The following is a 21,553-nucleotide window of genomic DNA, read 5'->3' on the forward strand; positions in this document are numbered from 1 at the left end:
GCCGGTGGCCGTGGGGTGGTTGGTACCGAAAGCCCGCGGGCTCCCATAACGTGCTTAAGGGCTCAAGTAACCTGGTGGGTAGTTCGGTGTAGACCACAGCAGGGGGTGGCTTGCACTACACCTGGGATTTGGGGTCTTGTAGTCAGACCGTGAGCATAGGCACCGTCTGTTTTCTCCTTTGCATCTTCTAAGCCTCTCTCTGTTCTATAATCTCTGTGATTTTGAAGAGAAACCATGACAGCTAATGACTTTGTTGAATAAAACTGCTCTGCGACATGCCAGTCTGGGAGCGAATGGTAGCATCTGGCCCTGTGAGTGACTTCGCACTTGGACTGGAAAGCAGGGTAGCGCCATGGGGCAAAGGCCGTTGGGGCGGCTGGTGTGACAGCAGGTCAGTTGCCCCTCAGATGGCAGGAGCTGTGGCACGGCTCGTGCGCAGGAGGCCTGAGGCCTAGGCGGGGAGCCGGAAAGGTAGAGAATAAACTGAGAATGAGGGAGGCGTTGCTCGGGCCCTCTACGGGGGGACACTTGGGCGAGTCATCACCGTCTGTGTTCCTGCGCGAAGGTCTCTGTTTGAGTTTGCTCTGGTCTTAGACACCTCGCTTGGAAGGGCTGCGAGCTGAGGCATGGGGTCATGATTCTGGACAGCAAAGGGCTGTGTCCCAGTGGGTTCCGACTGCACTTAGAGGGGGATCTGGGGTTCTGGGTGGGGGAGGACAGCAAGGTTGTCAGCCTATGTCACAGTTGGGCTTCCTGGTGGTGGTGGGGGGCTTTCAGAGGAGCTGGGTGCAGGGAGGAGAAGGTGAGGTAGACTGGTAGGAGATTGGGAGGGAGGGGGAGTGGCATCAGTGATCCAGAGGCTTCTTTCTGGAGAGGAGATGGGCTTGTGAGGTTTGGTGATGAAGCTGGCTCAGCGTCCACGGTACATGAATGAAACACACAGTGAGAAGTGAACGGATGATGTCCTAAGCCCCTGGTAGAAAAATATATCCAGAGTGGATCTGTTTCACGTCTCCGTTCTGGATTCTCCTTTAGTTCACAGGTTATTGGTCAACAGAAAAGAAGTTGTGGCCACACAAAGCCAACTTCTGGCTGCTCTCTCAGATGAAGCCTCAGCAGTTAGATGGCCGAGGGCTGCAGGCGGCTCTCTGCTTCATTTGGGGTTGAGAGCTGTCCTCGGGGCCCTACCTGGAGCTGGGAGCCCCTTCCTGCACAGGGGAGCAGGGAGGGAACGACATGGCCCAGGTTGGGGGGGCGATTGTAGGGGCTGAGCTTGTGCCTCTGCAAATCATGCCTCTAGATCCAAGTTCCTGTAGCTTGGTAGTAGTGCTTGGCCCCAGCCTGACTTCACAGGGCTCTTCCAGCTACTTCCAGGGGCTTGGGGAAGGTAGTAGGACCCTCAAATGCCTGGGAGACCGTGGGAAGAAGCCTGGGCCAGCCCCAGGCGGGGTTGCTGGGGCGGGGAGGGTGGCATGTGCAAGGTGTGTGCCCCACACCCAGGCTTCCCGTGTGGAGAGGCCACACAGTCGCTTGGACGCCGATGAATCCCTCTTCTTACCGTCCGTCTGTGCAAGGCTGGGTGGGCTTTCTGGACCCGGAGCCTCCATGCAGGGTTCCGCCCATGTGGGCAGAGGGAGCACGTGCACCTCCGTTTCAAATCTTTCATATCAGCAAAAGGTGTGGATTATGTGTGAGTTGTTACGAAAAAAATACTATGTTGAATTTTTGTGAAATCAATTTTATTTCAAAATTAAGTAATTTCGAAGTAGTTGATTATGAAAGCGGCTTTTTCACGTAAGATGAATGCTTCTTCAGTGTGAAATAGTAGTCGTTCGCTCATCTTGTGTGTTCAGCAGAAGGATCACCGGCTGGGCTGGCTGCGAGGCTTACCAGGTTTGACTTTCCAACTGTGTCCCAGCCTCTTCTGGGGCTGGAAGGGCCCCAGGGCACCGGGCCCACCTTTCCCCTGCCTCCCAGCCCAGCAGTTGTGTTGGTCACCCTGCTGAAAAGGCACCTACTCTCCTGCCTTTGGGACGGTGCAGACTCAGTCTCCAGGCGGGTGGCTCCCTGCTGTAGTGCGGTATCGTGTGCGGCGTGGGCCGCGAGGCCGGAGTCAGCGAGAGGCAGGGACACTTCTCAGACACACTTAGAAATGGAAGGATTGGGGCAGGAAAGCTGCCACAGAGTCACTGCCACTGCAAAAGGCCAGTTGGGATTGGATGGTCTCTGACTTAGGAACCCCGGGACCCTGACGCTCTGGCCTGGCGGTTGGCAGGCTCTTGCTCAGGCTCGGAGACTTTTTATTTTTTATCATGTTCAGTTAGCCAGCATGTAGGACATCGTTAGTTTTTGATGTAGTGTTCAACGATTCATTCGTTGCTTTTAACATCAGGGCTCATCCCAACTTTTTTTTTTTTTTTTTATTCTGCCAGGGGCTGCCACCACTTAGAAGATTTTCCCAAAGGGAGAAGTTCACGAAAGTTGGAGGATTTCAGTGATAAAGGTGAGAGTTTGGAAGTGAAGGTGTCAAGAGACTGAGACAGGAATAAAAAGAAAGGGTGAGGGGGGTTGCCTGTCCCTCCCAGCTCTGGTGAAACTGAGTAGGTGGCCTTCGAAGTCCATTCTCTCCACCTCTAGCTCTGTATTTGACCTGGAACAAAATCTCAGGTCTGTGTGGGCACATCTGGCCACACTCTTGGGAGCTGGAGGGGACACGTATTTGGAGAACCAGGACCCAGGGGGGATGCCAGGGGACTGGCTGACTTCCGGAAATCGGGGAGGAAGGGGGGTGATAGTGGTGGTTCAGGTGGCGTGGGCGGTCGGGTGAGCGTGAAAGAGCTGTGTGTAAGCAGAGCAAGGCCGGGTGTGGGTCTTCCTTCTCCTGAAAGGGACCGGCGATCAGCAGCACAGGGAGAGCACGGCCATGGTGCCTGGCGACGGGACTACGCCAGCTGAGGTGCCTGTGAAGGGACCACCTTTTCCAACTTGAGGTGGCTGGAAAATACGAAAGCGTACGTGTGTTGTGACTACTGATGTGAGGGAGAAAGAAAGAGGGTTTTGGGGACCCAGGGAAGCCTCTTGGTTGCAGACATTCTCCCACACGGGGTGTGTTCCCTGGGCTGGCTGGGTTGGTTGTACTTCCTGGATGCCCCTCCCCCACCCAGCCCAGCAGAGTCTGAGACATCGGGGATCCTGCAGCATTGCCCGCCTGTATCCTTCTCCCTACCTCCCCCGCCATCCTTGGGATTGTGGGTTTTGCAGTGTGTGTTACTGGGGTGAGAGGGGCCCTTGTGTAAGAAAAGTCCTGAAAGGTGCTATCTGGGCTGTGTTGAAGCAGGGACTGCAGTGCGAGGGCCACAGGCAGAAAAGAAAGGGATTTTTAAAACGGATAGCCTACAGAACCCACCTAGACTCCAGACGTGTCTTTGGGGTTCCTGTGTGGCTCACTGTTCTGTAGGCCACCCCCACTTTGCCTGGCAAACCCAGTCTGCCCTGAATCTGGGGTACTGGGCCTGGCTAATAAAACGTCCCCCTTCAGTGGTAAAAAGCAGGCACGCAGGGTTTGTCCTGGTCTCTTCGTGTCCCAACCCAGAACAAAGTCTTGGCCAAGGCGGTAGCCAGAGCTGCACTCGGGGCGTCCGTGGTGTGGAGGGCCATTTGTCTTGGGTGACCATTGTTCTTTCTGGCTGTGGGGCGTGGGGTGGTGACTCTCAGAGACTTGGCCTAAGGCAGGGAGGAACGGAGCTGGACGTCGGAGAGCCTCTTTCTGCTTACTAGCATTTGAGATTATAAAAAATTATCTTTTAATCAAAATTTCCAAAATAAAGTAAGTGATTTCCCCATCCCCCCAGATGCAAGAAGTCCCGTCAGCTCTCCCTCAGGCTCACACCAAGTCACATGGAAAGAAAAGCACGAAGCAGCTGCGCAGGAGAAAAGAAGGTCCAGGAGGCGGGCGGACGTGGCTCTCGGGCCTGGAGCGCAAGCCCTGCTCCCGGCGAGCCTGTCTGAGGCCCGGCTTCGGGCCACTCGGTCAGGGCGAAGCCTGGCCAGAGCCGGCCGTGAGGGACAATGAGTGCACGAAGGCAACCAGAATGTCAGCCGGGAGGGCGCGGGCTCTGGGTTCCACGGGCTCCCCAGGTAACACGGCGTGGAGCTGGGCACAGAAGGGATTCCCTTACACAGCAGCCCGTGTGCTCGCCGTAGCTCAAGGCCTAAATCATACTTCCCAACGAAAAACCCCGCTCTGGGGGGCAGCGCATACCGTAGACTAGGAGACTTGCAAGGAGACCAGTGTCGAACCACAAAGCGAATACGGGTTTTGCTTTTGTCCGTAAAAATGTACAGGGCGCCTGCCTGGGGCTGCGGCGTGAGGACGAGGCGGAGCCCGGTGGCCCGGGGCTCTGCGTGGGGGCCCCTTCATACCTCGCCCACCCACACGGCCGTGGTCCCCCGCCTGACGCCCGCCACCTCACAGCGCAGCGCGTTTTGTCTCCCGTTGACCACAAACAGCGACTCCCGGGCCGGCGTGAGCAGGTACTGGCCGAAGAGGCCGCTGTCCCTCACGATCCGGCGGGGCCCTCCCCACGGCCGGGCCGGGCCCGCGGGCGGCTCCTTCAGGTCCTTCAGCACGCCCGCCTTGCCCGTGGACAGCTCCAGGGAGAGCAGGCCCGGGCCGCTGGCCGCGGCGGCGAACGCGCAGTACTGGCCGCCCTGGGTGAACGAGGGCTGGAAGGCCACGTCGGACACGCCCCGGCTCGTGGGCAGGCTGTAGAGCGTGCGGACCTGCCCCCGCAGCGTGACCTCCTGCACGTGCAGCCGGGCGCTGCCGGGCGCGGCGCTGACCACGAAGCGCCCGTCGGGGGACACGTGTGGGGTGCCGCTCACGTCCCCGTTGGGGCCAAGCACCGCGTCCGTGACGCTGTCGAGCAGCAGCTGGGGGGCGGCGGACGCGGGGCCGTCCTGTCGGCACTGGATGAAGAAGTAGCCGCCCAGGTGGGTGTGGGCCATGGCCTGGGGCACGCAGCCGTGGCTCCGCAGGCCGATGGTCTTGAGCGGCACCAGCGTTTCCAGATCGACCTTGTGCACGGCGGGGTCCGACTTGTTGAAGAGGAAGCCGAACCTGCGGAGGAAGAACTGAGGTCAGAGGTCGGGAGGGGAGCTGTTGTTCGTCTGAAGGACGGCGTCTTTTCTCTTCCCCCTATCGTCATCCTTCGGGGATCTAATAGCTTCGTGATTAGACGTACCATCCCGCAGGGCACGGCCCCTTCCGTGGTTCATCTATGACGGCAAACCCAAGGCGGTCGAGTTACAAATGCTCCCGGATTTGCGCTCTCCTCACAGGCACTCCTCTCTCGCCACGGGAAAGGAGGAGCGTAAAAGTGCCCTCAGCCCTTCTCCCCGTGGGTTGCTGGGAGGACGGCGGAGGCGGGCTTTCTGCTGTGGTTCCCTGGGCTACATGGAGTCCAGTGCGAGGGAACAAGGACACACTTGCTGTCAGTGCTCCTTCCCCAGGAGAGGACGGCGGAGGGGCAGCCTCTCCCGGCGGCCGTGTTTATGCGGCCTGCGGGAGCGATCTCGGGCAGGGGGGCCGAGGACAGCTTTTACCTTTGCGGTCAGATGGCCGGGCGTTGCTGCACTGCCTGCCCCCTGTGGAGCCGGGCACGGGCTCACCTCCCCTCTTGGAGCCTCTGCGACTCTAAAGAGGGCAGTTCCTTCCGAGAGAGGGCTGTCGGGAGGATGGGATCAAAGAGGAAGCTGGAGGGGAAGGGCTCAGTAGGTGGAAGCTGCTCCCATCTGGACTGTGGAGGCGGGCTGTGAGCTGCAAGGAGACCTGACCCCAGGCAGGGCTTGGCTTTGACTTGAGAGCCTCTGACCAAATCCCTGGCTCCGGGAGGCCTTTTGGTGCTTGTGGACACCTACAGGAATAAGAGAAAACTCTCCCCTCCCCCACTTTTCTCGAGTAACGGAGCGTCAGAGTGGGGAGATGCCCCATCGAAAGCTTCTCTAGAGCATTCTTAAAGAGCCAGAGCAAGCAGGAGAAGCCCACTCTTACAAGCAATTTGGATGTCACAGGCCACACACAGGCAACGCAGAGCCTGTAAGTTTGCTGGACTCCAGGCGGAGTTCAGCGTCTGTGAGGGATTTTACCCTTTAGAGCCTCTTGGAAGCTCTTCCCAGGTGCTGTCTACAGGGAGGGGTGTTTTCTTCCTTGGGCTTGGATAAATGGGTGGGCCTAGTTTTACAAGTCCAGTTTCAGTGTACAAAAATGAGGCATTTCTTCTTGGAGAAAGGTGTTTGATGTCAGGCAAAAGAAAGGCGAGAATAGTGCCCCTAAGACTCTGGGTCTCGCTGCCTTGATAGGAGGGCAGGATTAGTCCTCTGCCACGCCGACTTCACAGTCAGGGTGGGGGTTCTCTGACGGGAACGGGCAGGGGGAGGGGCCAGGCTGTTCTTCCGGGTGGTGACAGACCAGACACCTGGGAGGGCTCGTTTCCCAGCTGGCCCTCTGCCTGGTTGCTCGGGGGGCTCCTGGTTGTGTGAACTTGACAGGGTCTTAGCTTCCCTGAGCCTCTGTCCCCTCATCTGTAAGAAGGCGTCAGGACCACTCTGACTCGTAAGTAGAGTGTGTTCCGTTAACCCTCTTGAGTCCTGTCCTCTATTGTTCTCACCTTGAGGATGAGACTTCCTGTTCTCAATGGGCCTCTGAGGGTGGTAGGAGCTGGGTGCCTTGCTTAACTATGACCGTTAAGGACTTGGGATGGGTCCCTTTCTCTGTCCCCTCATGAGGGAGCCCAAGGCCGGCTCAGCCTGAGTGGGAGAGACAGAAGGAGCAGGGCTCGCGGCGGGCAAATGCAGCCCAGGCAGGGCTCAGCTGGGTTACGGGCACTTCAGGGCATCGTGGTCCCATCTCACCTGATGTGGTTGATGATGAGGTTTGTCGGGGGTATGAAGAAATCGTCCACTCCTGCAAAGGGTGTGCGGAGAAGGTGCTGGCCCTGGCCAGTGCTGGCTTCTGTGATCACCTACAATACAGAGCAGGAGGCCTGGTGAGGGCCCACCCAAGGAGGGCTGGGCAATCTGGAAACATCTGCATGTGCTGCTAGGGACCCTCGGCAGACAGGCTGTTTGGGGGGTTGGGCAGGAGCAGAGTAGGAGCTACTTGGGAATGTCAGAGGCAGGGACTCCTCCTCCTGGGGAGAGGAAATGGTGGGACAGATGCGAATGCCCGAATCATGCCCTTCTGCTCAGGCAGGCCTAACCCTAACCCTATGGGACATTGTCAGCCCCCCGAAGGCACAGCTTCCCAGAGAGGTTCTCCGAACAGAATGATCACTCTGCTCAGAGACCACCTCCCCCACAAATGAAAATCCCCCCTTCTCAGTGGCTAGGTCACCCTGGGAAAAGAGGGAGAGGGCTTTTAAATCAGGAAAACGTTAAATGGTGGAAAGATTTACAGCCCTCGTCCCCTGCCTTCTGCACGTGATCAGCCCCCCATGGCGCCAGTGCCCTGCAAAGTGGCCGACCTGCAGCCAGAGGAGGGGCTTGGCCAGCTGGGGGGCCATTTTGGGGGAAGAGCCACAAGGTCAAGCCCCGACCCCCTGAGCAGGAGAGCAGGGGCTAGAGCCTGAACCCAGGGCGGAGACACTTGTCCTGATCTGGATATTGTGGCTGTACCTGCAGAAAGGGTCCAGACTCGTGCAGCCTGAGGCTGAGGGCAGCGTCTCTTGGGGCTTCGTGACTCACAAGGCTTGGAGTTCTGGATGCTTTTCCTTTGAAGAATAGGCCTGCCTTCTGGCTCTTACTTTTCTGGGAAAACGACCACCACCTGGCCTGCCTCCTCAGGCAGGGCTGAGGTTTGAGTCTTTTCTGGATTGTGGTTCCCTTGAGGGGGCCACGCAGGATTGGGATGATGAGGCCGGCGATTTTTATTTTTAGCCTTGGGCAGCTCCAAAGTTGTAACATGGCATTAGGTTATTTTGCAGTGTTTTTTTTTTTTTTTTTTTTTTAATGGCCAAATGACACCTCCATGGCAAGCGCGTGGGGAAAAACAACTCTTAGAGCTGGGCATTAAGGAAATAGCAGTCTGAGGGAACTGGATCTTGGGAGTGTCGGAGGGAAAATGCCCAAGAATTCCAAGAAGCCATACAATCACCGCTTGGTACCAGGCCTGTCATTTTAGCTTCTAATAGAGATGGGAAATGACAGGCTGTCGGCGGTCAGCGTCACTCACGCCTCACCACGCCGACACCCTGCGCTCAGAGGTGACTTCGTCAAAACGCACTAGCGCGGCCCGCTGAGCTGACGTGCGCTGCCCGCCTCATTTCTCCGACGCGTCTTGAGTTCCTTCTGGGCCTTGCGTCCTGCAGCGTGCCTGGCCGCATTCGTGCCCCGAACTGTTGAACCCCTCGGTTTTGTTGGCTCTATGGGCTTGGTTCAGGAGCCTGACAGTGGTGGTGAGATACCGGGAACTGTCACTGGGTAGTCAGAGCGGGGTCCCGAAGGCCGAGCATCCCTCTCGGCGGGTAGACAGAACCAGCTGAGAAGGGAGGCCTAGGGGGGCCTGGGACTGGCAGGCAAGGCAGTGATATGGAGGACTCAAGATGCCGAAGTTTCCAAAACCGGCTGCTGAGGGAACGGCCGTGTCTAGGCAGGTCCTCAGCGCTGGATGCTGAGAAACGCCAGGACATTATTTTGGGGCTTGGCGTATGTAAACAATGCAGAAACACAGAGTGCTGTAGCTAAGCTGTCGTCCGTACCCGTACCACGGCCTTCGGGTGGGTTCGGAGAAGTCAAGTTGCTGGACCCGGAAGTGCTGCTCTGAGGTTTTCAGTTCTCATTTCCAGGTTGTGTGGCACACGGGCCTTGCCCGTGACGTTTCCAGGAGGGTGTGCAAGTCGCGGTTTCTTTCCCCCGAGCCCGTAGTGATGGAGGCAGCTTTATTCATTCTGTGCACTTGCCAAAGCGAGGTTCCTAGACTCCGCGCTTGGGACGGGGACACCATGGTTTAATTCCTGAGTGTCACCAGCATGCTTTTTGTGTTGGGCCATTTAGGCAAAATTTGCTCTTGGTTTTTGGGAAACAGTATTAAGAAATTATCTGTCTATGCATGTTTTTAGGTATTTAGAATGTCTGCTGTATTAAGTGCCTTTTCAGCATTTATGGAAAATACTAGGTTTTTTTCCTTCTGTGTTCCTTTGTGTTAAGACATGTGGACTGATTTCCTGACAGCGAACCATCACTGTATCCTGGGGCTTCTCTGGATTTAGGTGCGTGGCTGGATTCTGTTTTTCATACTGTGTTGAGACTTTTGCTTCTGTATTCATAAGTGAGCTCAGTCTATAGCTTTATACAAGTTTCAGTCAGCTTTTATAATTAAAATGGTGGTGGCTATTTAAAACAAGCTGTGCATTTTCCTCCCTGTGGTCCGAGATAGAGCAAATAATATTAAAATTATAGTTGAAGGTTTGATAAAATTCAGCTGTACACTTTTCTGTGGTAGCTCTTTAATATTTTAAAAAAAAACCACCCTATAATAATTGTTCTATTTCAGGCTTCTGTTTCCCTAAGTTGATTTTATACCCAACGTGGGGCTCAGACTCACCGCCCCGAGATCAAGAGTCACACGTTCTGATAGAGCCAGCCGGGCACCCCAGGTCAGTTTGTTTTTTCCCCTACATTTTACAAGCAATCATTCACTTCTTCTAGGTTTTCAAATTTGCTGCCCCAGAGTTGCACTGCGTTACTTTCCAATAATTTTTATCCTCCTGTATTTGCACTAATGTTCTTTTCCTCCTTGCTCATTTTGTCTACCTTTGTTTCGATGAATTTCAGTCTTCTTATTGCTTCTGACCACAAGGACCTCTTCTGCGGGCTTTCAAGACACAGAGACTCCGTGGGCCCAGCCTTCTCGGTCTCCTCTCGATCTTGTTGTGGAAGGACGGCTTTATCATTGCTTTTGAGACAGTTCGTAATTTCCCTTGTCATTTCCTTTTTGATCCATCGTTATAAAGGAGTGTTTGCTTATGAGGGCATGTTTATTTTAATTATTTCTAATGATCAGATACTGTTGCCTCTCACGTCTCTGTTGGTAGGATTTGTTTCCTTTGTGGTCACTGATACACTTGGGTGGATGTGGACCTGTGAAAAAATGGTTTTGCTGATGCAAGGTTTATATTAAACCAAGTCGTGTCATTCAGTTTTCCCACGTCCTTCTTTTGTCTTCTTTGTGCAATGTAAGTGCATTTTTAATCAAGTCTTTATTTTAAATCACTCTTGTTTGAAGCATTTAGCTGTTAATGGTGCTTGATCTCTCTTGGCCGTTCATCACACGGTGTCTCTCCATTTGATGCTTTTAGTGCTTTCGACCTTAAACCCTCCCTTCCTGATAGGAGTGGCACTACGGATACATTCTTGTTCGCCTGTCCTCACTATGCCCGCCCCCTTTAAATCCAGCCTTTTCTCTCTCATCAACAAGTGTCCGTTTCCTTCCTTCCTAACCCAGTCAGATCATCTCGGCTCTCGAGAGAAACCAGTTTGTCATATGTGGAATGATGAGACCGCCACTTCCCAGCTGCTGCTTTCCAACAGCATTCTCCAAACCTCCTCTTATCCCAGTAAGGTATTTCAAATTATTTTTACTCCCCCCTCTTTCCTCCACTCCCTATGCTTATTTTTACTGAAGTAATTTATCTTCGGTTACAGGCTGGTATCAGGATTTCTCCTTCAGCGTCTCTCTCCTCATTCAGACATCCTTAGTTAGCACTGAATACCATTTCCAGGGAGTCTGTCCTCATCCGTCTTTCTTCCGCTCTAGGTTCACTGTTTGCAACTGTCTCCTCTTTCTCTTGCTTCATCTTGATGTCTCTGATTGGGTTCATCTCGTGTTGGGGATCTTTCCTTACATCTGTTCCTCAGAGGGGGCCGTGAGTGATGCAGCCTCGGAATTCTTTGGTCCTGCCAGGTGGAGGACGTCTGGGCTGGGAGGAGGCCTCTTGGATTTCAGTCCTGTAGATTCCGTGGTGTCCCACTCCTGTGGCCGGTAAGAAAGCCAGTGCCCATCTGATGTTTTTCTTTCACAGATAACTTAGGAAACCATGCGTTTTTCAACTCAACCACTGTGTTGAATTAGGAAATCATTGTTGGTTTCAGAAAAAAAATTTTTTGGCGGCCCCTCCCCTTGAATTACTTTAGAGGCTTTCGTGGAGTTGCCGGCGGGACCAATACAAGTTATGATTTCCCTGGGCTCATGCTCTGCTCTGAATGACCTTTATCCAGGCTCCTAGACCCTCTAATGGGGATTTTTTGTCAGCTTGCTCAAGCCCAGGGTGATGGCATCCATCAAATGACAACAGTCTCCGTTTATAGGAGGTGAAGCGGTGTCTTCCCCGTGGCCCCGCAGTGCAGAGGCAGGCAGGCAGGCCCCCAGAGGAAGCTTCTGTAGACCCGGACGTCCCTTCCCTCTTCCCCGTCTTGAGAACAGGGTGAACTGGGCTCCACCTGCAGTTCCTCTCAGCTGGGGTTCTGAGAGAGAGTAAAACCCTAACATCCTGAAGCGTCTAGTGTAGGAAACGAATTTTCTCTCCTGTGCATCTAGAATGGTTCTATGCAGATCTCTGGGAGAATTCAGGCATTCAAATCACTTTTCTTAGGGCTTAATCCTTGAATGCATCCCTGATGAGAAGGGCAGAGGCAGGCCCACTCAGCACAGGGGTGGTGGTGACCTCCTCTGGCTGGGATGGGGGAATTCCACAGAGCGTGAAGCCCCAACTGTTTCCAAGAGGCAGTAGAACCACCCTGCCCGGCTTGGACCATGGACACATTACTAAACTGTTCTGTGCCCTAAAGTACAGTAAGTACCCAATACATGTGCTTCCGTCTACGGACAGAACTGCTGCTCCTCTTCCTTCCTTCCTGGGCCCCCATCTAGCACGTGCTTGGCCACTGTTCTCGAGCCTGCCCAGCCCGAGGAGAAGCAAGCCCGGGCTTGGGAGAGGTGGGGCCTGGGGGCCACATTCTGGTTGTCCTGACACCAGGGTCTGATAGGTCATCAGGATTATTGTCCTTAGAGGTGACCCTGGCTGAAGATACCTCAGTAATGGTCTGGGAGGGGCTGTGGCCCAAGGCTGTTTTCTAATCCCTCCTGAAGTCTTGATGGATAGATTTTGGTTAAATATGATTAGCTACCTAGGGAAGCAAGAGACATTTAATAGGAACAGTGTCCTTTGTTCCTGTGGGGTGGGTGTTGGTCTCCGTGTGTTCAACATACCTGGAGGCTCGGTTGGGACTTGTGCACGTCCCCCCAGCTCAGGACCCACACTTGGTCGTGAGACTTGTCATAGGACAGCTTAGCTGGCAGGGGGTCCACACCTATGGACTTGAAAAAAAAAAACATACAAGTGGGTCATCATCATTATAAGCTGACACAGTGGTCACTGCTGGGCTTTGTGTACGTGGCCATCATGCCTAGGTGAGTGGAAGGCCAACCTCACAGCCTTGGCAGTGAGCCTGCTTGGGAAGCCGGGGCCTAAGCCTCCCTTCTGGGTTTTCTTCAGAGGCGGAAAACTCTTGCCAGTAATTGAATCCCTTTTAAAAACCTCTTGCATGGTTTACTTACAGGGGACCCAGACCATCTTGGCAGAAGCCCAAACCCAGAGGCTGGACATTTTCCACTCAAGAATCAGCTGTGGGACACTCTGGTCCCTGCTCCCGGAAGTCTTTTGGGGCCTCTAGAACCCTCAGGGTCCTTCCCCAGGAGCTTCTGTGGCTGAGATTCTGGTGAGTTGGTCCTTCCTCCTGTGCCATCTGAGACGGACTGAGATCCTCCCTGATCACTGGTTTCTTAGCTTGGTACACCTTCTCTCTACAGCCTTCCACCGCAGTCTCTGGGACCCACACTGTAGCATCAGGCAGACTTTTTCTTTTTTAATTGCTATAACTGAAACTCCACTCTCCCTCTAGCACAGAGCCTCCCTGTGGCCCTCTCCACTGGAGACGGTTTTCTACTTCTCTGCTGTTTAATAATATAGCTTTGTAAAGTCCAAAACTCCTCCGTTAGGCTCATACCACTACACTCTGATCCCTGCCCTTCTTGTCACTGGCCGTCATCCTAGGCCTTCTCTTTCACTAATGATGTCAGCCTTCCTCGGGGGTGGGGGGGGTGAGCTCATCTCTACCCTCATTGGTCAAACTTCTCACAACTGTCTGTGGAGTTCCCGAACCTGCTTCTTTAACATTCCCACCAAGTGTCTGTCTTCATCACTCTACTGACCTCTTCCAGACCTTTATGTCACATTCCGAGATCACTTGGTGTCCTCCTCTTGACATTTCAGCATGATTCCCCATGATTAATGATGTGCTTCCAGAAACATTTTATTCCCTCAGCCTCCCCTCTCCCTAGCTTCTCTTCCTCATGCTGACTTGTAAATGCTGGCATGTCTCAGGTCTTCATCTTTGACCTCCTTCTGGCTAAATCCTTTCTGTGGGTGGGTTCATCCAGTTCCAAGGCTGCAGATAACCTGTTGTACTCTGATGACTTTAGAGCTCATTCCTCTGTCGATGACCTCAACAAATACAAAGCTGAACTCTTGATTTTGCCCCTCGCTGCTTCCATGTATTTCCTTGACATTCATTACCATTTTTGAAGTCCCCTTCACTTTCTTGCTCTCATTACGAGCCCCTGAAGCCTCTTCCTACATTCATATACCCCGGGTCCTGTGTTTCTGCCTCCAGCTACTCCTCCTTGTCCCCAGAACCTGCCAGCTTCCCGGTTGCTTCCCAAAGCCTTTGGGATCTGGCATCGTCTTCCTTTACCCAGAGCTTTGTAACCCATCAGCAATAATGCTCACAACTGACGTCTCTTTTAAAAACCTTCTTGATTACTCATGCCCCATTTGTTTGCCCTCTCCACAGCCAAAATTCCCTAGTGTTCAGACTGTAGTCTTCTCTCTATCATAATTCATATTCTCATTCTGAGAGGCTGATGAGCTAAACCAATAATCTCTTAAATTCACAACAGTGTTCCACGGTCTCAATATGCCGAGGAGCAAAGATACGGAGGGAGAAGCTACTGAAGAACATACCAGACTCTCAGCTAAAAACCCCGCAGGGCTAACTGCCTCTGATTCATTCCTAGACCTAGAAGAGTACGCCTTAACAGCCTTGATTCAACTTAGTACTTGATTAAAGGGGTTCGTTCTCTACTCTTTCTGCCTAGCGGAGGAAAGGGTAAAGCCTCTTTGGCAGATGAGAGCCCTCTCAAATCTATCATTTTTTTATACAGAATGATGGGGATTTAAAAAATTACTAGGCATTACAGGATACAGACTATATGCCTAAAGACTACTAAAAAATAATTACAAATTTATAAACAGAAGTAAAATTAGAAATAAATGCAATACCTGAAATTGAGTACCCAATGAATTGGTTCTGTTAAATCCATATTAGGCACAGCAGAAGACAGGACTAGTGAACTGAAAGATAAGTTGATAGAACATACTAAAAATGAAAGAGTGAAAGAGACATGTGGGACACAGTGGAAATTTTTTTTTTTTTTTAACAGTTTCCGAAGAAGAGGTAAGAGACCATTCCAGTCTGGTGAAAGATATCAGTCTACACATTCAAGAACCACTAAAACTTCCAAATTGGAATACATACAAAGAACATCATCCCTGGGCGCATCAAAGTGAAATTACTAAGATCAAAGAGAATATCTGAAAAGTAGTCAGAAAAAAATATACGTGACCATTAAGACAATGGAAGACAATGGAATAGCATCTTAAAATGCTGAGCAACTATAATTGCCAAGGTAAAATTCTATATCCAGTGAAAATAATCTTTCTTTAAAAATAATAATGGGCAAATAAAGTTCTTTTCTAAGAAACAAAACTGAGAGTGTGTTACCAGCAGATCTGCACAAATTTAAAGAAGTCCTTCATCACAATCAAAATGTTCCCAGACAAGACTGTGTCCTTCAGGAAGGAATTAGGAGCAGTGAGAAAAGTAAGTATGTGAGTACAAAACAATAGTAAGTCAGGTCTTGTGGGGATCATTTATTCAGAGTTACAATTTATTTCCACAATCATGCAAAAGGCAGGAGAGGAGTTAAAGGAGTTACTGTTACAAGGTTCTGTCATTATTGGAGAAGTGAAGTCATAAATCACATGTGACTGTACTGAGGCAAGTGCATGTTATAATCTCTGTGGTAGTCCTAACAACAACAGTATAATAGTAGTTCACTAACCCAAAAGAAAGTAAAAAGGAGGAAAAAGCAGAACAGGTAGGTTAAATAAACCAGTAAGATGGTAGATTTAACTATATAATTAACTGCATTAAATATAAATGGATCAAATGATCCGAGTAAAAACCAAGATTTATAAAGCTACGTGTTTGGATTTTAGCCTTTAATAAAGATCACCTTAAATATATGGACATAGAAAGGTTGAAAGGGAAAGGACAGAAAAAATACAGCTAATACTAATCACAAGAAATCTGATCTGTCTGTACTAGTATTAGACAAAAACAGACTTTCAGGCAAGAAGTATAGCCAGAAATAATTTGTAAGAATGAAGAAGTCTTTGCCCCAGGAAGTTAGTTACTACAGTTTTAAAGCAAAAATGCATAGAATTTAGATAAATCTACAATCACAATGTGAAACTTCCACACACCTCTCAGCAGCTGATAGAAGATCTGAACAATGCGATGAACAAACGATGTAACTGACATGTATACAGAACATTGTGCCTACCATTAGAACACACGTTCTTTTAAAGTGCAAGTGGATCACTTTTATCCACGTGGATTCTAAGCTGGGTCCTAAAACAAGCTTCAGTGAATTTCAAGGGAGTGAAATTACTCAGAGTATATTCACTGGCCAGAAAAATCATTCACAGAAAACCTTCTGCCCAACTAGCCTGGAGAAACCACAACCCTGGTTCCACCCACATTTCCCCTACAATGAGCGTGCACCGGGGCAGTGCTGGGAAGGAAAACCACACCCCTGCTCCCTGGCCTCACTTTGTCTTCACATCCACAAGCCCTCAGTGGGCCTTTACTTTCACGCAGCAGTCCTAGCACAGTGCCCTGGTCAGTTCAATCTCAAATACCCTTCACCTCTCTCCTCAGCCCTCCAGGCTGGGTGACAATTTTCCTTCTTATTTCACTGAGAGAATAAAAGCAACCACAAGAGCTGTTCATCCACCTGCCACCGGTTGTAACTGTCCCCTCTGTGTACCTGAGTATTTTCCATTTCCTTCCGTCCTATGAAAGCCTGCGCTTTTACCCAAAGCTAGCGTCTCTCCGTCTCTGCCCTGGATCCCACGGACTCCTGCCTACTACAGAGACGCAGGAGAAAGGGAAGATGGGTGGGAGGGTGGTTTTGTTTAAGCATTAGGTGCGTACATACATACAGATGCTGTGAAGTCACCTGTTCTAAAGCTGCTTCAGTGCGCTCTTTTGCCTCATCTGACTCCTTTTACTCCTATTTACAGCAAGCCCCCAAATGCTTGTCTGTATTCACCATCTCTACGATCTCCAGCGTGTATTCCGTGATCATTCTATCTGCTCCTGCCAGGGTGACCCGTGGCATACCAAATCCAACGGTCGATTCTTTGTCTTTGTGACACGCAAATGCTCAGCTATATCGGACTCCACTGACCACAAAGTCTTCCTTAAAACACTTTTTTTGGGGTGTTTCTGGAATCCTCAACCCCTGCCCGCCACCCCAGCCCAATTTTCTTCCTACCTTTCAGGCTCCTCCTGCTTGGTCTCCTTGTTGGCTTCTTCTCTCCTTCCTGATCTTTCAGTGTTAGAGAGCCTCAGGGCTCCAACCTTGACCTCTTCTCTGTACTACCGTCACTGATTTCATCCGCTTCTCTGGGTTCAACACGTGGTGTGGTGGTGGTACCCACACTGATCTCTCTGGCCTAGATCTCGTGTAGGGCTCCAGACCTGTTCATCCAATTGCTTATTTGACATCTCTACTTACATTTTTATTTTTTTTAAAGACTGACTTCAGAAAGAGCAAGAGTCTGGGCGGGGAGGAGGGGCAGAGGGAAAGGGAGCAGCAGACTCCCTGCTGAGCGCAGAGTGCCGCGGGGCTTGAGCCCAGGGCTTGAGCCCACAGCCCTGAGATCATGACCGGAGCTGAAATCAAGAGTCAGACGCTCAACTGACAGAGTCACCGAGGCGCCCCAACTAACATTTAAAACAACCGTTTACACTTGGCACATCTAAACCCCAATTCCTCATTTTCCTGTCCTCCTGCTCCATGGCCTGCGCGCCCTGCCTTGCCCGAAGTCTCTCTAAAGTACATTAGTTTCCTATTGCTATGATAACCTATTACCACAAACTCAGTGGCTTAGAACCACACAGATTTAATTCTCTTACAGTTCTCAGGCTGTAAGTCCACAATTTTATGGCTGCAGGGCAGTGCGCCCTCTGGAAGCTCTAGAGGACAGTGTCTCCTTGACTTTGCCGGCCTCCAGTGCTGCATTCCTTGGCTCGCGGCCCCTTCCCCACCTTCAAAGCCAGCAGAGCCCCCGGTGCGCTCCAGTCCTCCCAGTGCCTCCCGCCCCTACACACTCCCATTTCTCGCCGCCTCGCTCTGATACAGGAACGTGCGCTTACACCGAGGAAGGGCTCACGCCGGTCAACCTGGTAACGGTCCATTCACACATCCTTACCTTAATCACCTCTGCAGAGTCCCCTGTGCCCGAGAAGGTGACATTCATAGGTTCTGGGCATGAGGAAGTGGACAGCTAAGCCATCATTCAATCCACCACACACAGTAAATGGCATCAGCATTCTACGGTTCCTCAAGGTAAAGAAAAGCCCAACAACCTGATTGCCCTCTCTCAAAACTTACATTCAACCTGGCAGAAAACCTTTCCACACTTCAAATCCATCAAGAATCAAGGTTCTCACCACCTCCATGGCTGTCTGCAGTTCGTGCCCGAATGACTGCATTAGCCACGACTCCGCGCTGCTTTGCCATCGGTTCTTAGCGGGGCCTGTTTCATTATCTAAGTCGGATGAGGTCACTCCCCGGATGAAAACCCTCCGGTGGCTTGGACTGTGCTTTACCTCCACCTTCACCACTCCCCGTTCTCCCTGCTTCTCACTGTCCTCCAGCCCCTCCCCCCCCCCAGCCCGCCCTCTGCTCCCGAATGGGAGTCCCACTTGGCATTTAGATCTCAGAATCTGTTCACCTCCAGAGCGACGGCCAATTTGAAACAGTCTTCCAGTTAGTCTGTCACATCTGACCTGTAGATAGCTCTTAGAATTTATAGTTCTCGAACATTCTGACTTACGCTCTGCCTCCCAGACTAGAATATAAGATCTAGGACTTGACTGCTCATTCATGGCTGTTTTCCAAGACCCTAGAGCAATGCTGGGCACATACTAGGCCGTCAGTACTGGTGAGTAGCTGCACGTGAATCATCTTCGCTCCCCACTCCCGGTCTCCAGTCAGACTGCCTCTCAGAGGATCTGGGCAGGGCTCAGAAAGCCAAGAGGAATGCGGCAGGCTGTGCCCCGGAACTGGAAGCCCCCCTCACTCCCTTAGAGAGATGTACCTCTAGAACTTTCTGGGCTTGCACGTCGACCACGAGGACTCTGTTCAGAGCTGGCTGGGCCACGTAGATGTACCGGTTCCGGACGTTCACTGCTGAGGCCCACTGGCACGGCTGGGTGGCATTTCCTTCCCCTTGGGGACAGATTTCTTCCTGTAAAGGAGATAGGCTGCCATATATCTTTGTAATCCCCCGGCCCCCCTGCCGTGTGTGGGTTCCCTCTCTAGAACCCACAAACATGGCACACCAGCCGTCCCACATTACTGCTTTGAACATTCACCTTCCACCTCCTCCCAGTTGTGAGGCTGGAACTCCCTTTGTGTTTTTTATCAGCAGCTGCCAGGCCCACCTTCTTTGCCCTCTTGGGTGGGGACTTCCCCTCCCTGCATCCCCATCGTATAGAAAACATCTGTCAATGGCCAGACTTCCAGAAGAGTGACCTACCATCTCTGCTTCCTCACCACAGAGCCGGCAGCGTTCCCACTGAGCTCAGTACTCCGTACTTCTCACTTATTAAATTAAGCCTGCTCCACCTTTTTATTTGAACTTGGGGCATCAGCGGACTCTGCAGACTATTCCTTACTTCCTTCCCTCACCCCCCAGCTACCCCACCCCAGGGGCTGGTCCTTCTTGGTTGCTTGATCCTGCTCAGTTTGCTGATCTCTGTAAGTCCCAACGCACAGGGGTCACTCAACGACCTTTCCTCTCCAAAATCCACTCCCTTTGCTAATCTCATCCCAACCTATGGCATCAAACACCGTCTCCGTGCTTACAACTCCCAAATTCGTATCTTTAGTTCAGGCCTCTTCTTCGAACTCCAGACTTACACAGCCGACCACCTAACTCTACTTGGCTGTTTGCTGTACACCTTAAACGCGACAGTCCAAATCAACTCCTAATTTTACCTCCCAGTCCTGCTCATTCCGTTAACAAAACGGTAGCTCCACCGTTTTACTTCCTTAGGCCAAAACCCTTGTGGCCATCTTTGAGTCCTCTTTTTCTCCTCATCCCCTCAGCCCTTATCCACTGCATCAAAAATTGTTTTGGCTTTGCCTTCAAACTATGTTCAGAATTTGACTTTGCCTCACCGCTCCCACCTCCATCCCCTGGGCTCAGGCCACATTGTCTGTTGCCCGAGTGACTGCTATAGCATCCAGGCTGTACTCCACGATTCCACCCTAGCCACCCCCCCCAACCCGTTCTCAACACAGAATCCACGGGCGTCGCTCTAAGTCTGCCCACTCCCTTAACATTGCTCCCTGCTCAGAAGAGGACCCAAGTCTTTCCGGAAGTCTGTAAGGCCCTGTCCTCTCTGGCTCCTGCTACTCCTCCCAACTTCAGCTTTTTTCTCCCTTACCCACAGTGCTCCACGCACGCGGCATGCTTGCTTTTCCTCCCTCCTGCCCCAGGCCTGGGTGTTCATTGGCCGAGCACCGCCAGCACGCCTCACCCCTGTACCTGGTTGCATTTCTCATTCACTACCTGGCTTTGTGCACAGATTTGTCCATCTGTTTAGGCTCTCTTCGGTCACTGGAGTGCTCTGTGACAGCGGGCTCTTTGTCTGTCTGCTTCACTGCTATTTCCTTAGCACCTAGTAAAGTGCCTGACACAGAATAGGTGCCTCAAATATGTTTGCTGAATGAATAAATGAAAAGGGGGACCGTCCTCTCCCTTATCTTCCGTGATACACAGTCTCATGTGTTTCTTCATGACTCTGGCCCAACTCCGTCTCAGTCTCCTTGTGGTCCCTCCTGGTCTGCCCATCCTATAACTGCTGACCCCCAGGGTTCTGTTTTGGTACCCCGCTCAAACCACTCACACACACCCTTGGTGGTCTTGTCTACCGCCCTGGCTTCAGCCGGTGCCCCGAAGCAGATGGCTCCCGGATCCGTGTCTTCAGCTCACAACCACCTCCAGCGCCTGCTTGCTCTCCCACAGCTCCCTCATACTCAGCCAGCCCTGAGCTCTCCTCTCCTCCCTACGTGCCCCTCCCACTTCAGCAGCCGCTGGCCAGCCGGGACCAAGCATGGCCACCACTCTCGCTGCTCCCTTCTCCCCTACAGTCCGCCACAGATGAGTCACCAAGGAAGACGCGGATGACCTCCTCAGTCCCTGAGGTTCATCTACTTTCCAGGTCTTTCCTAAATGACTGTTACAGCTTTGGGCAGAGCTGTCACCTTCTACCCTGGCCACTGCCTAGGATCACGTTCCATCCTCACAACACCCCAATTCAGACGTGAGAAAACAGAGGCTTGGAGGCGTTAGGTCACTCGTCTAAAGCCACTCAGCCCTGCTGCGTGACAGAGGTGGGATGTGACCCCAGGGGTGCCTGGTTCTGAAGCCTGTGCCCCTTGCCTATTACACGTGCTGCTTCCCACCGCCCAGAGTGGACCCCTCATCCCGCAGAGACGCTCGAGAAAGAGGCACCAGCCTCCTACTCGCTCAGCACTTTACCCAGAGGCTCGCTTCATGGTAACCCTCTTGGGAGGTGAAGGGGCATTTTCTAGAGGAGAACACGGTTGTTCGGGACTGTTCTAGAGCTCACCGTGGTCTTGTGCTGCCTGAAAGGCCTGTGGGGCCACTCCTACTGTCTCTTGTTCTAGCTGTTTAGGAGATGTGAGGCGTGGTTAGGATTTCTGAGATTTCCCTCGAGCTGCGGGTTAGGTTATTGCAAATCTATGAGAAATTAGGGCCCATGTGACAAGGTGCAATTATTTAAATCTAACTGCTAGAAATTAACTAGGACCACTCTTTCTAGATGGTTTCGTGGCTATTACGTGGAAGGAAAATTCACCAGGGGTAGCACATCTAAAAAATGATTAATTCAAATGAAACAGCCTGGAAAACAGCTGTTCCCGAGCTACAAATGGGAGAGACGCACCAGCCTGAGACGTACTGGGAGCGAGCACAGCAATGCGACAAGCTGGCTGCAGGCCCCCCTGGGCATGGCCCGCTGCCGTCATGGGCTCCAGGCCCGTCGCCGAGCA

General features: G+C 52.1%; 1 protein-coding gene across 2 annotated transcripts in view; it reads right to left on the bottom strand.

Moving 5' to 3' along the window:
• Nucleotides 1–2,447: 2,447 nt before the first annotated feature.
• The window catches only part of FSTL4 (follistatin like 4), a 382,985-nt gene continuing 363,879 nt past the window's right edge, over nucleotides 2,448–21,553 (bottom strand). Inside the window, exons 12-15 of one of the 2 annotated variants that reach the window (XM_057307047.1) lie at nucleotides 18,570–18,719; nucleotides 12,266–12,373; nucleotides 6,913–7,022; nucleotides 2,448–5,119 (exon numbers count right to left, since the gene is read on the bottom strand). In XM_057307047.1, the coding sequence (XP_057163030.1) occupies nucleotides 4,417–5,119; nucleotides 6,913–7,022; nucleotides 12,266–12,373; nucleotides 18,570–18,719 (1,071 nt within the window). In that variant the 3' untranslated portion in view covers nucleotides 2,448–4,416. The remainder of the gene's footprint in view (nucleotides 5,120–6,912; nucleotides 7,023–12,265; nucleotides 12,374–18,569; nucleotides 18,720–21,553) is intronic. The other variant, XM_026507974.4, reaches the window with a different exon arrangement.

This window comes from Ursus arctos, unplaced genomic scaffold, assembly GCF_023065955.2.
Source record: "Ursus arctos isolate Adak ecotype North America unplaced genomic scaffold, UrsArc2.0 scaffold_5, whole genome shotgun sequence".
Classification (NCBI taxonomy): domain Eukaryota; kingdom Metazoa; phylum Chordata; class Mammalia; order Carnivora; family Ursidae; genus Ursus; species Ursus arctos.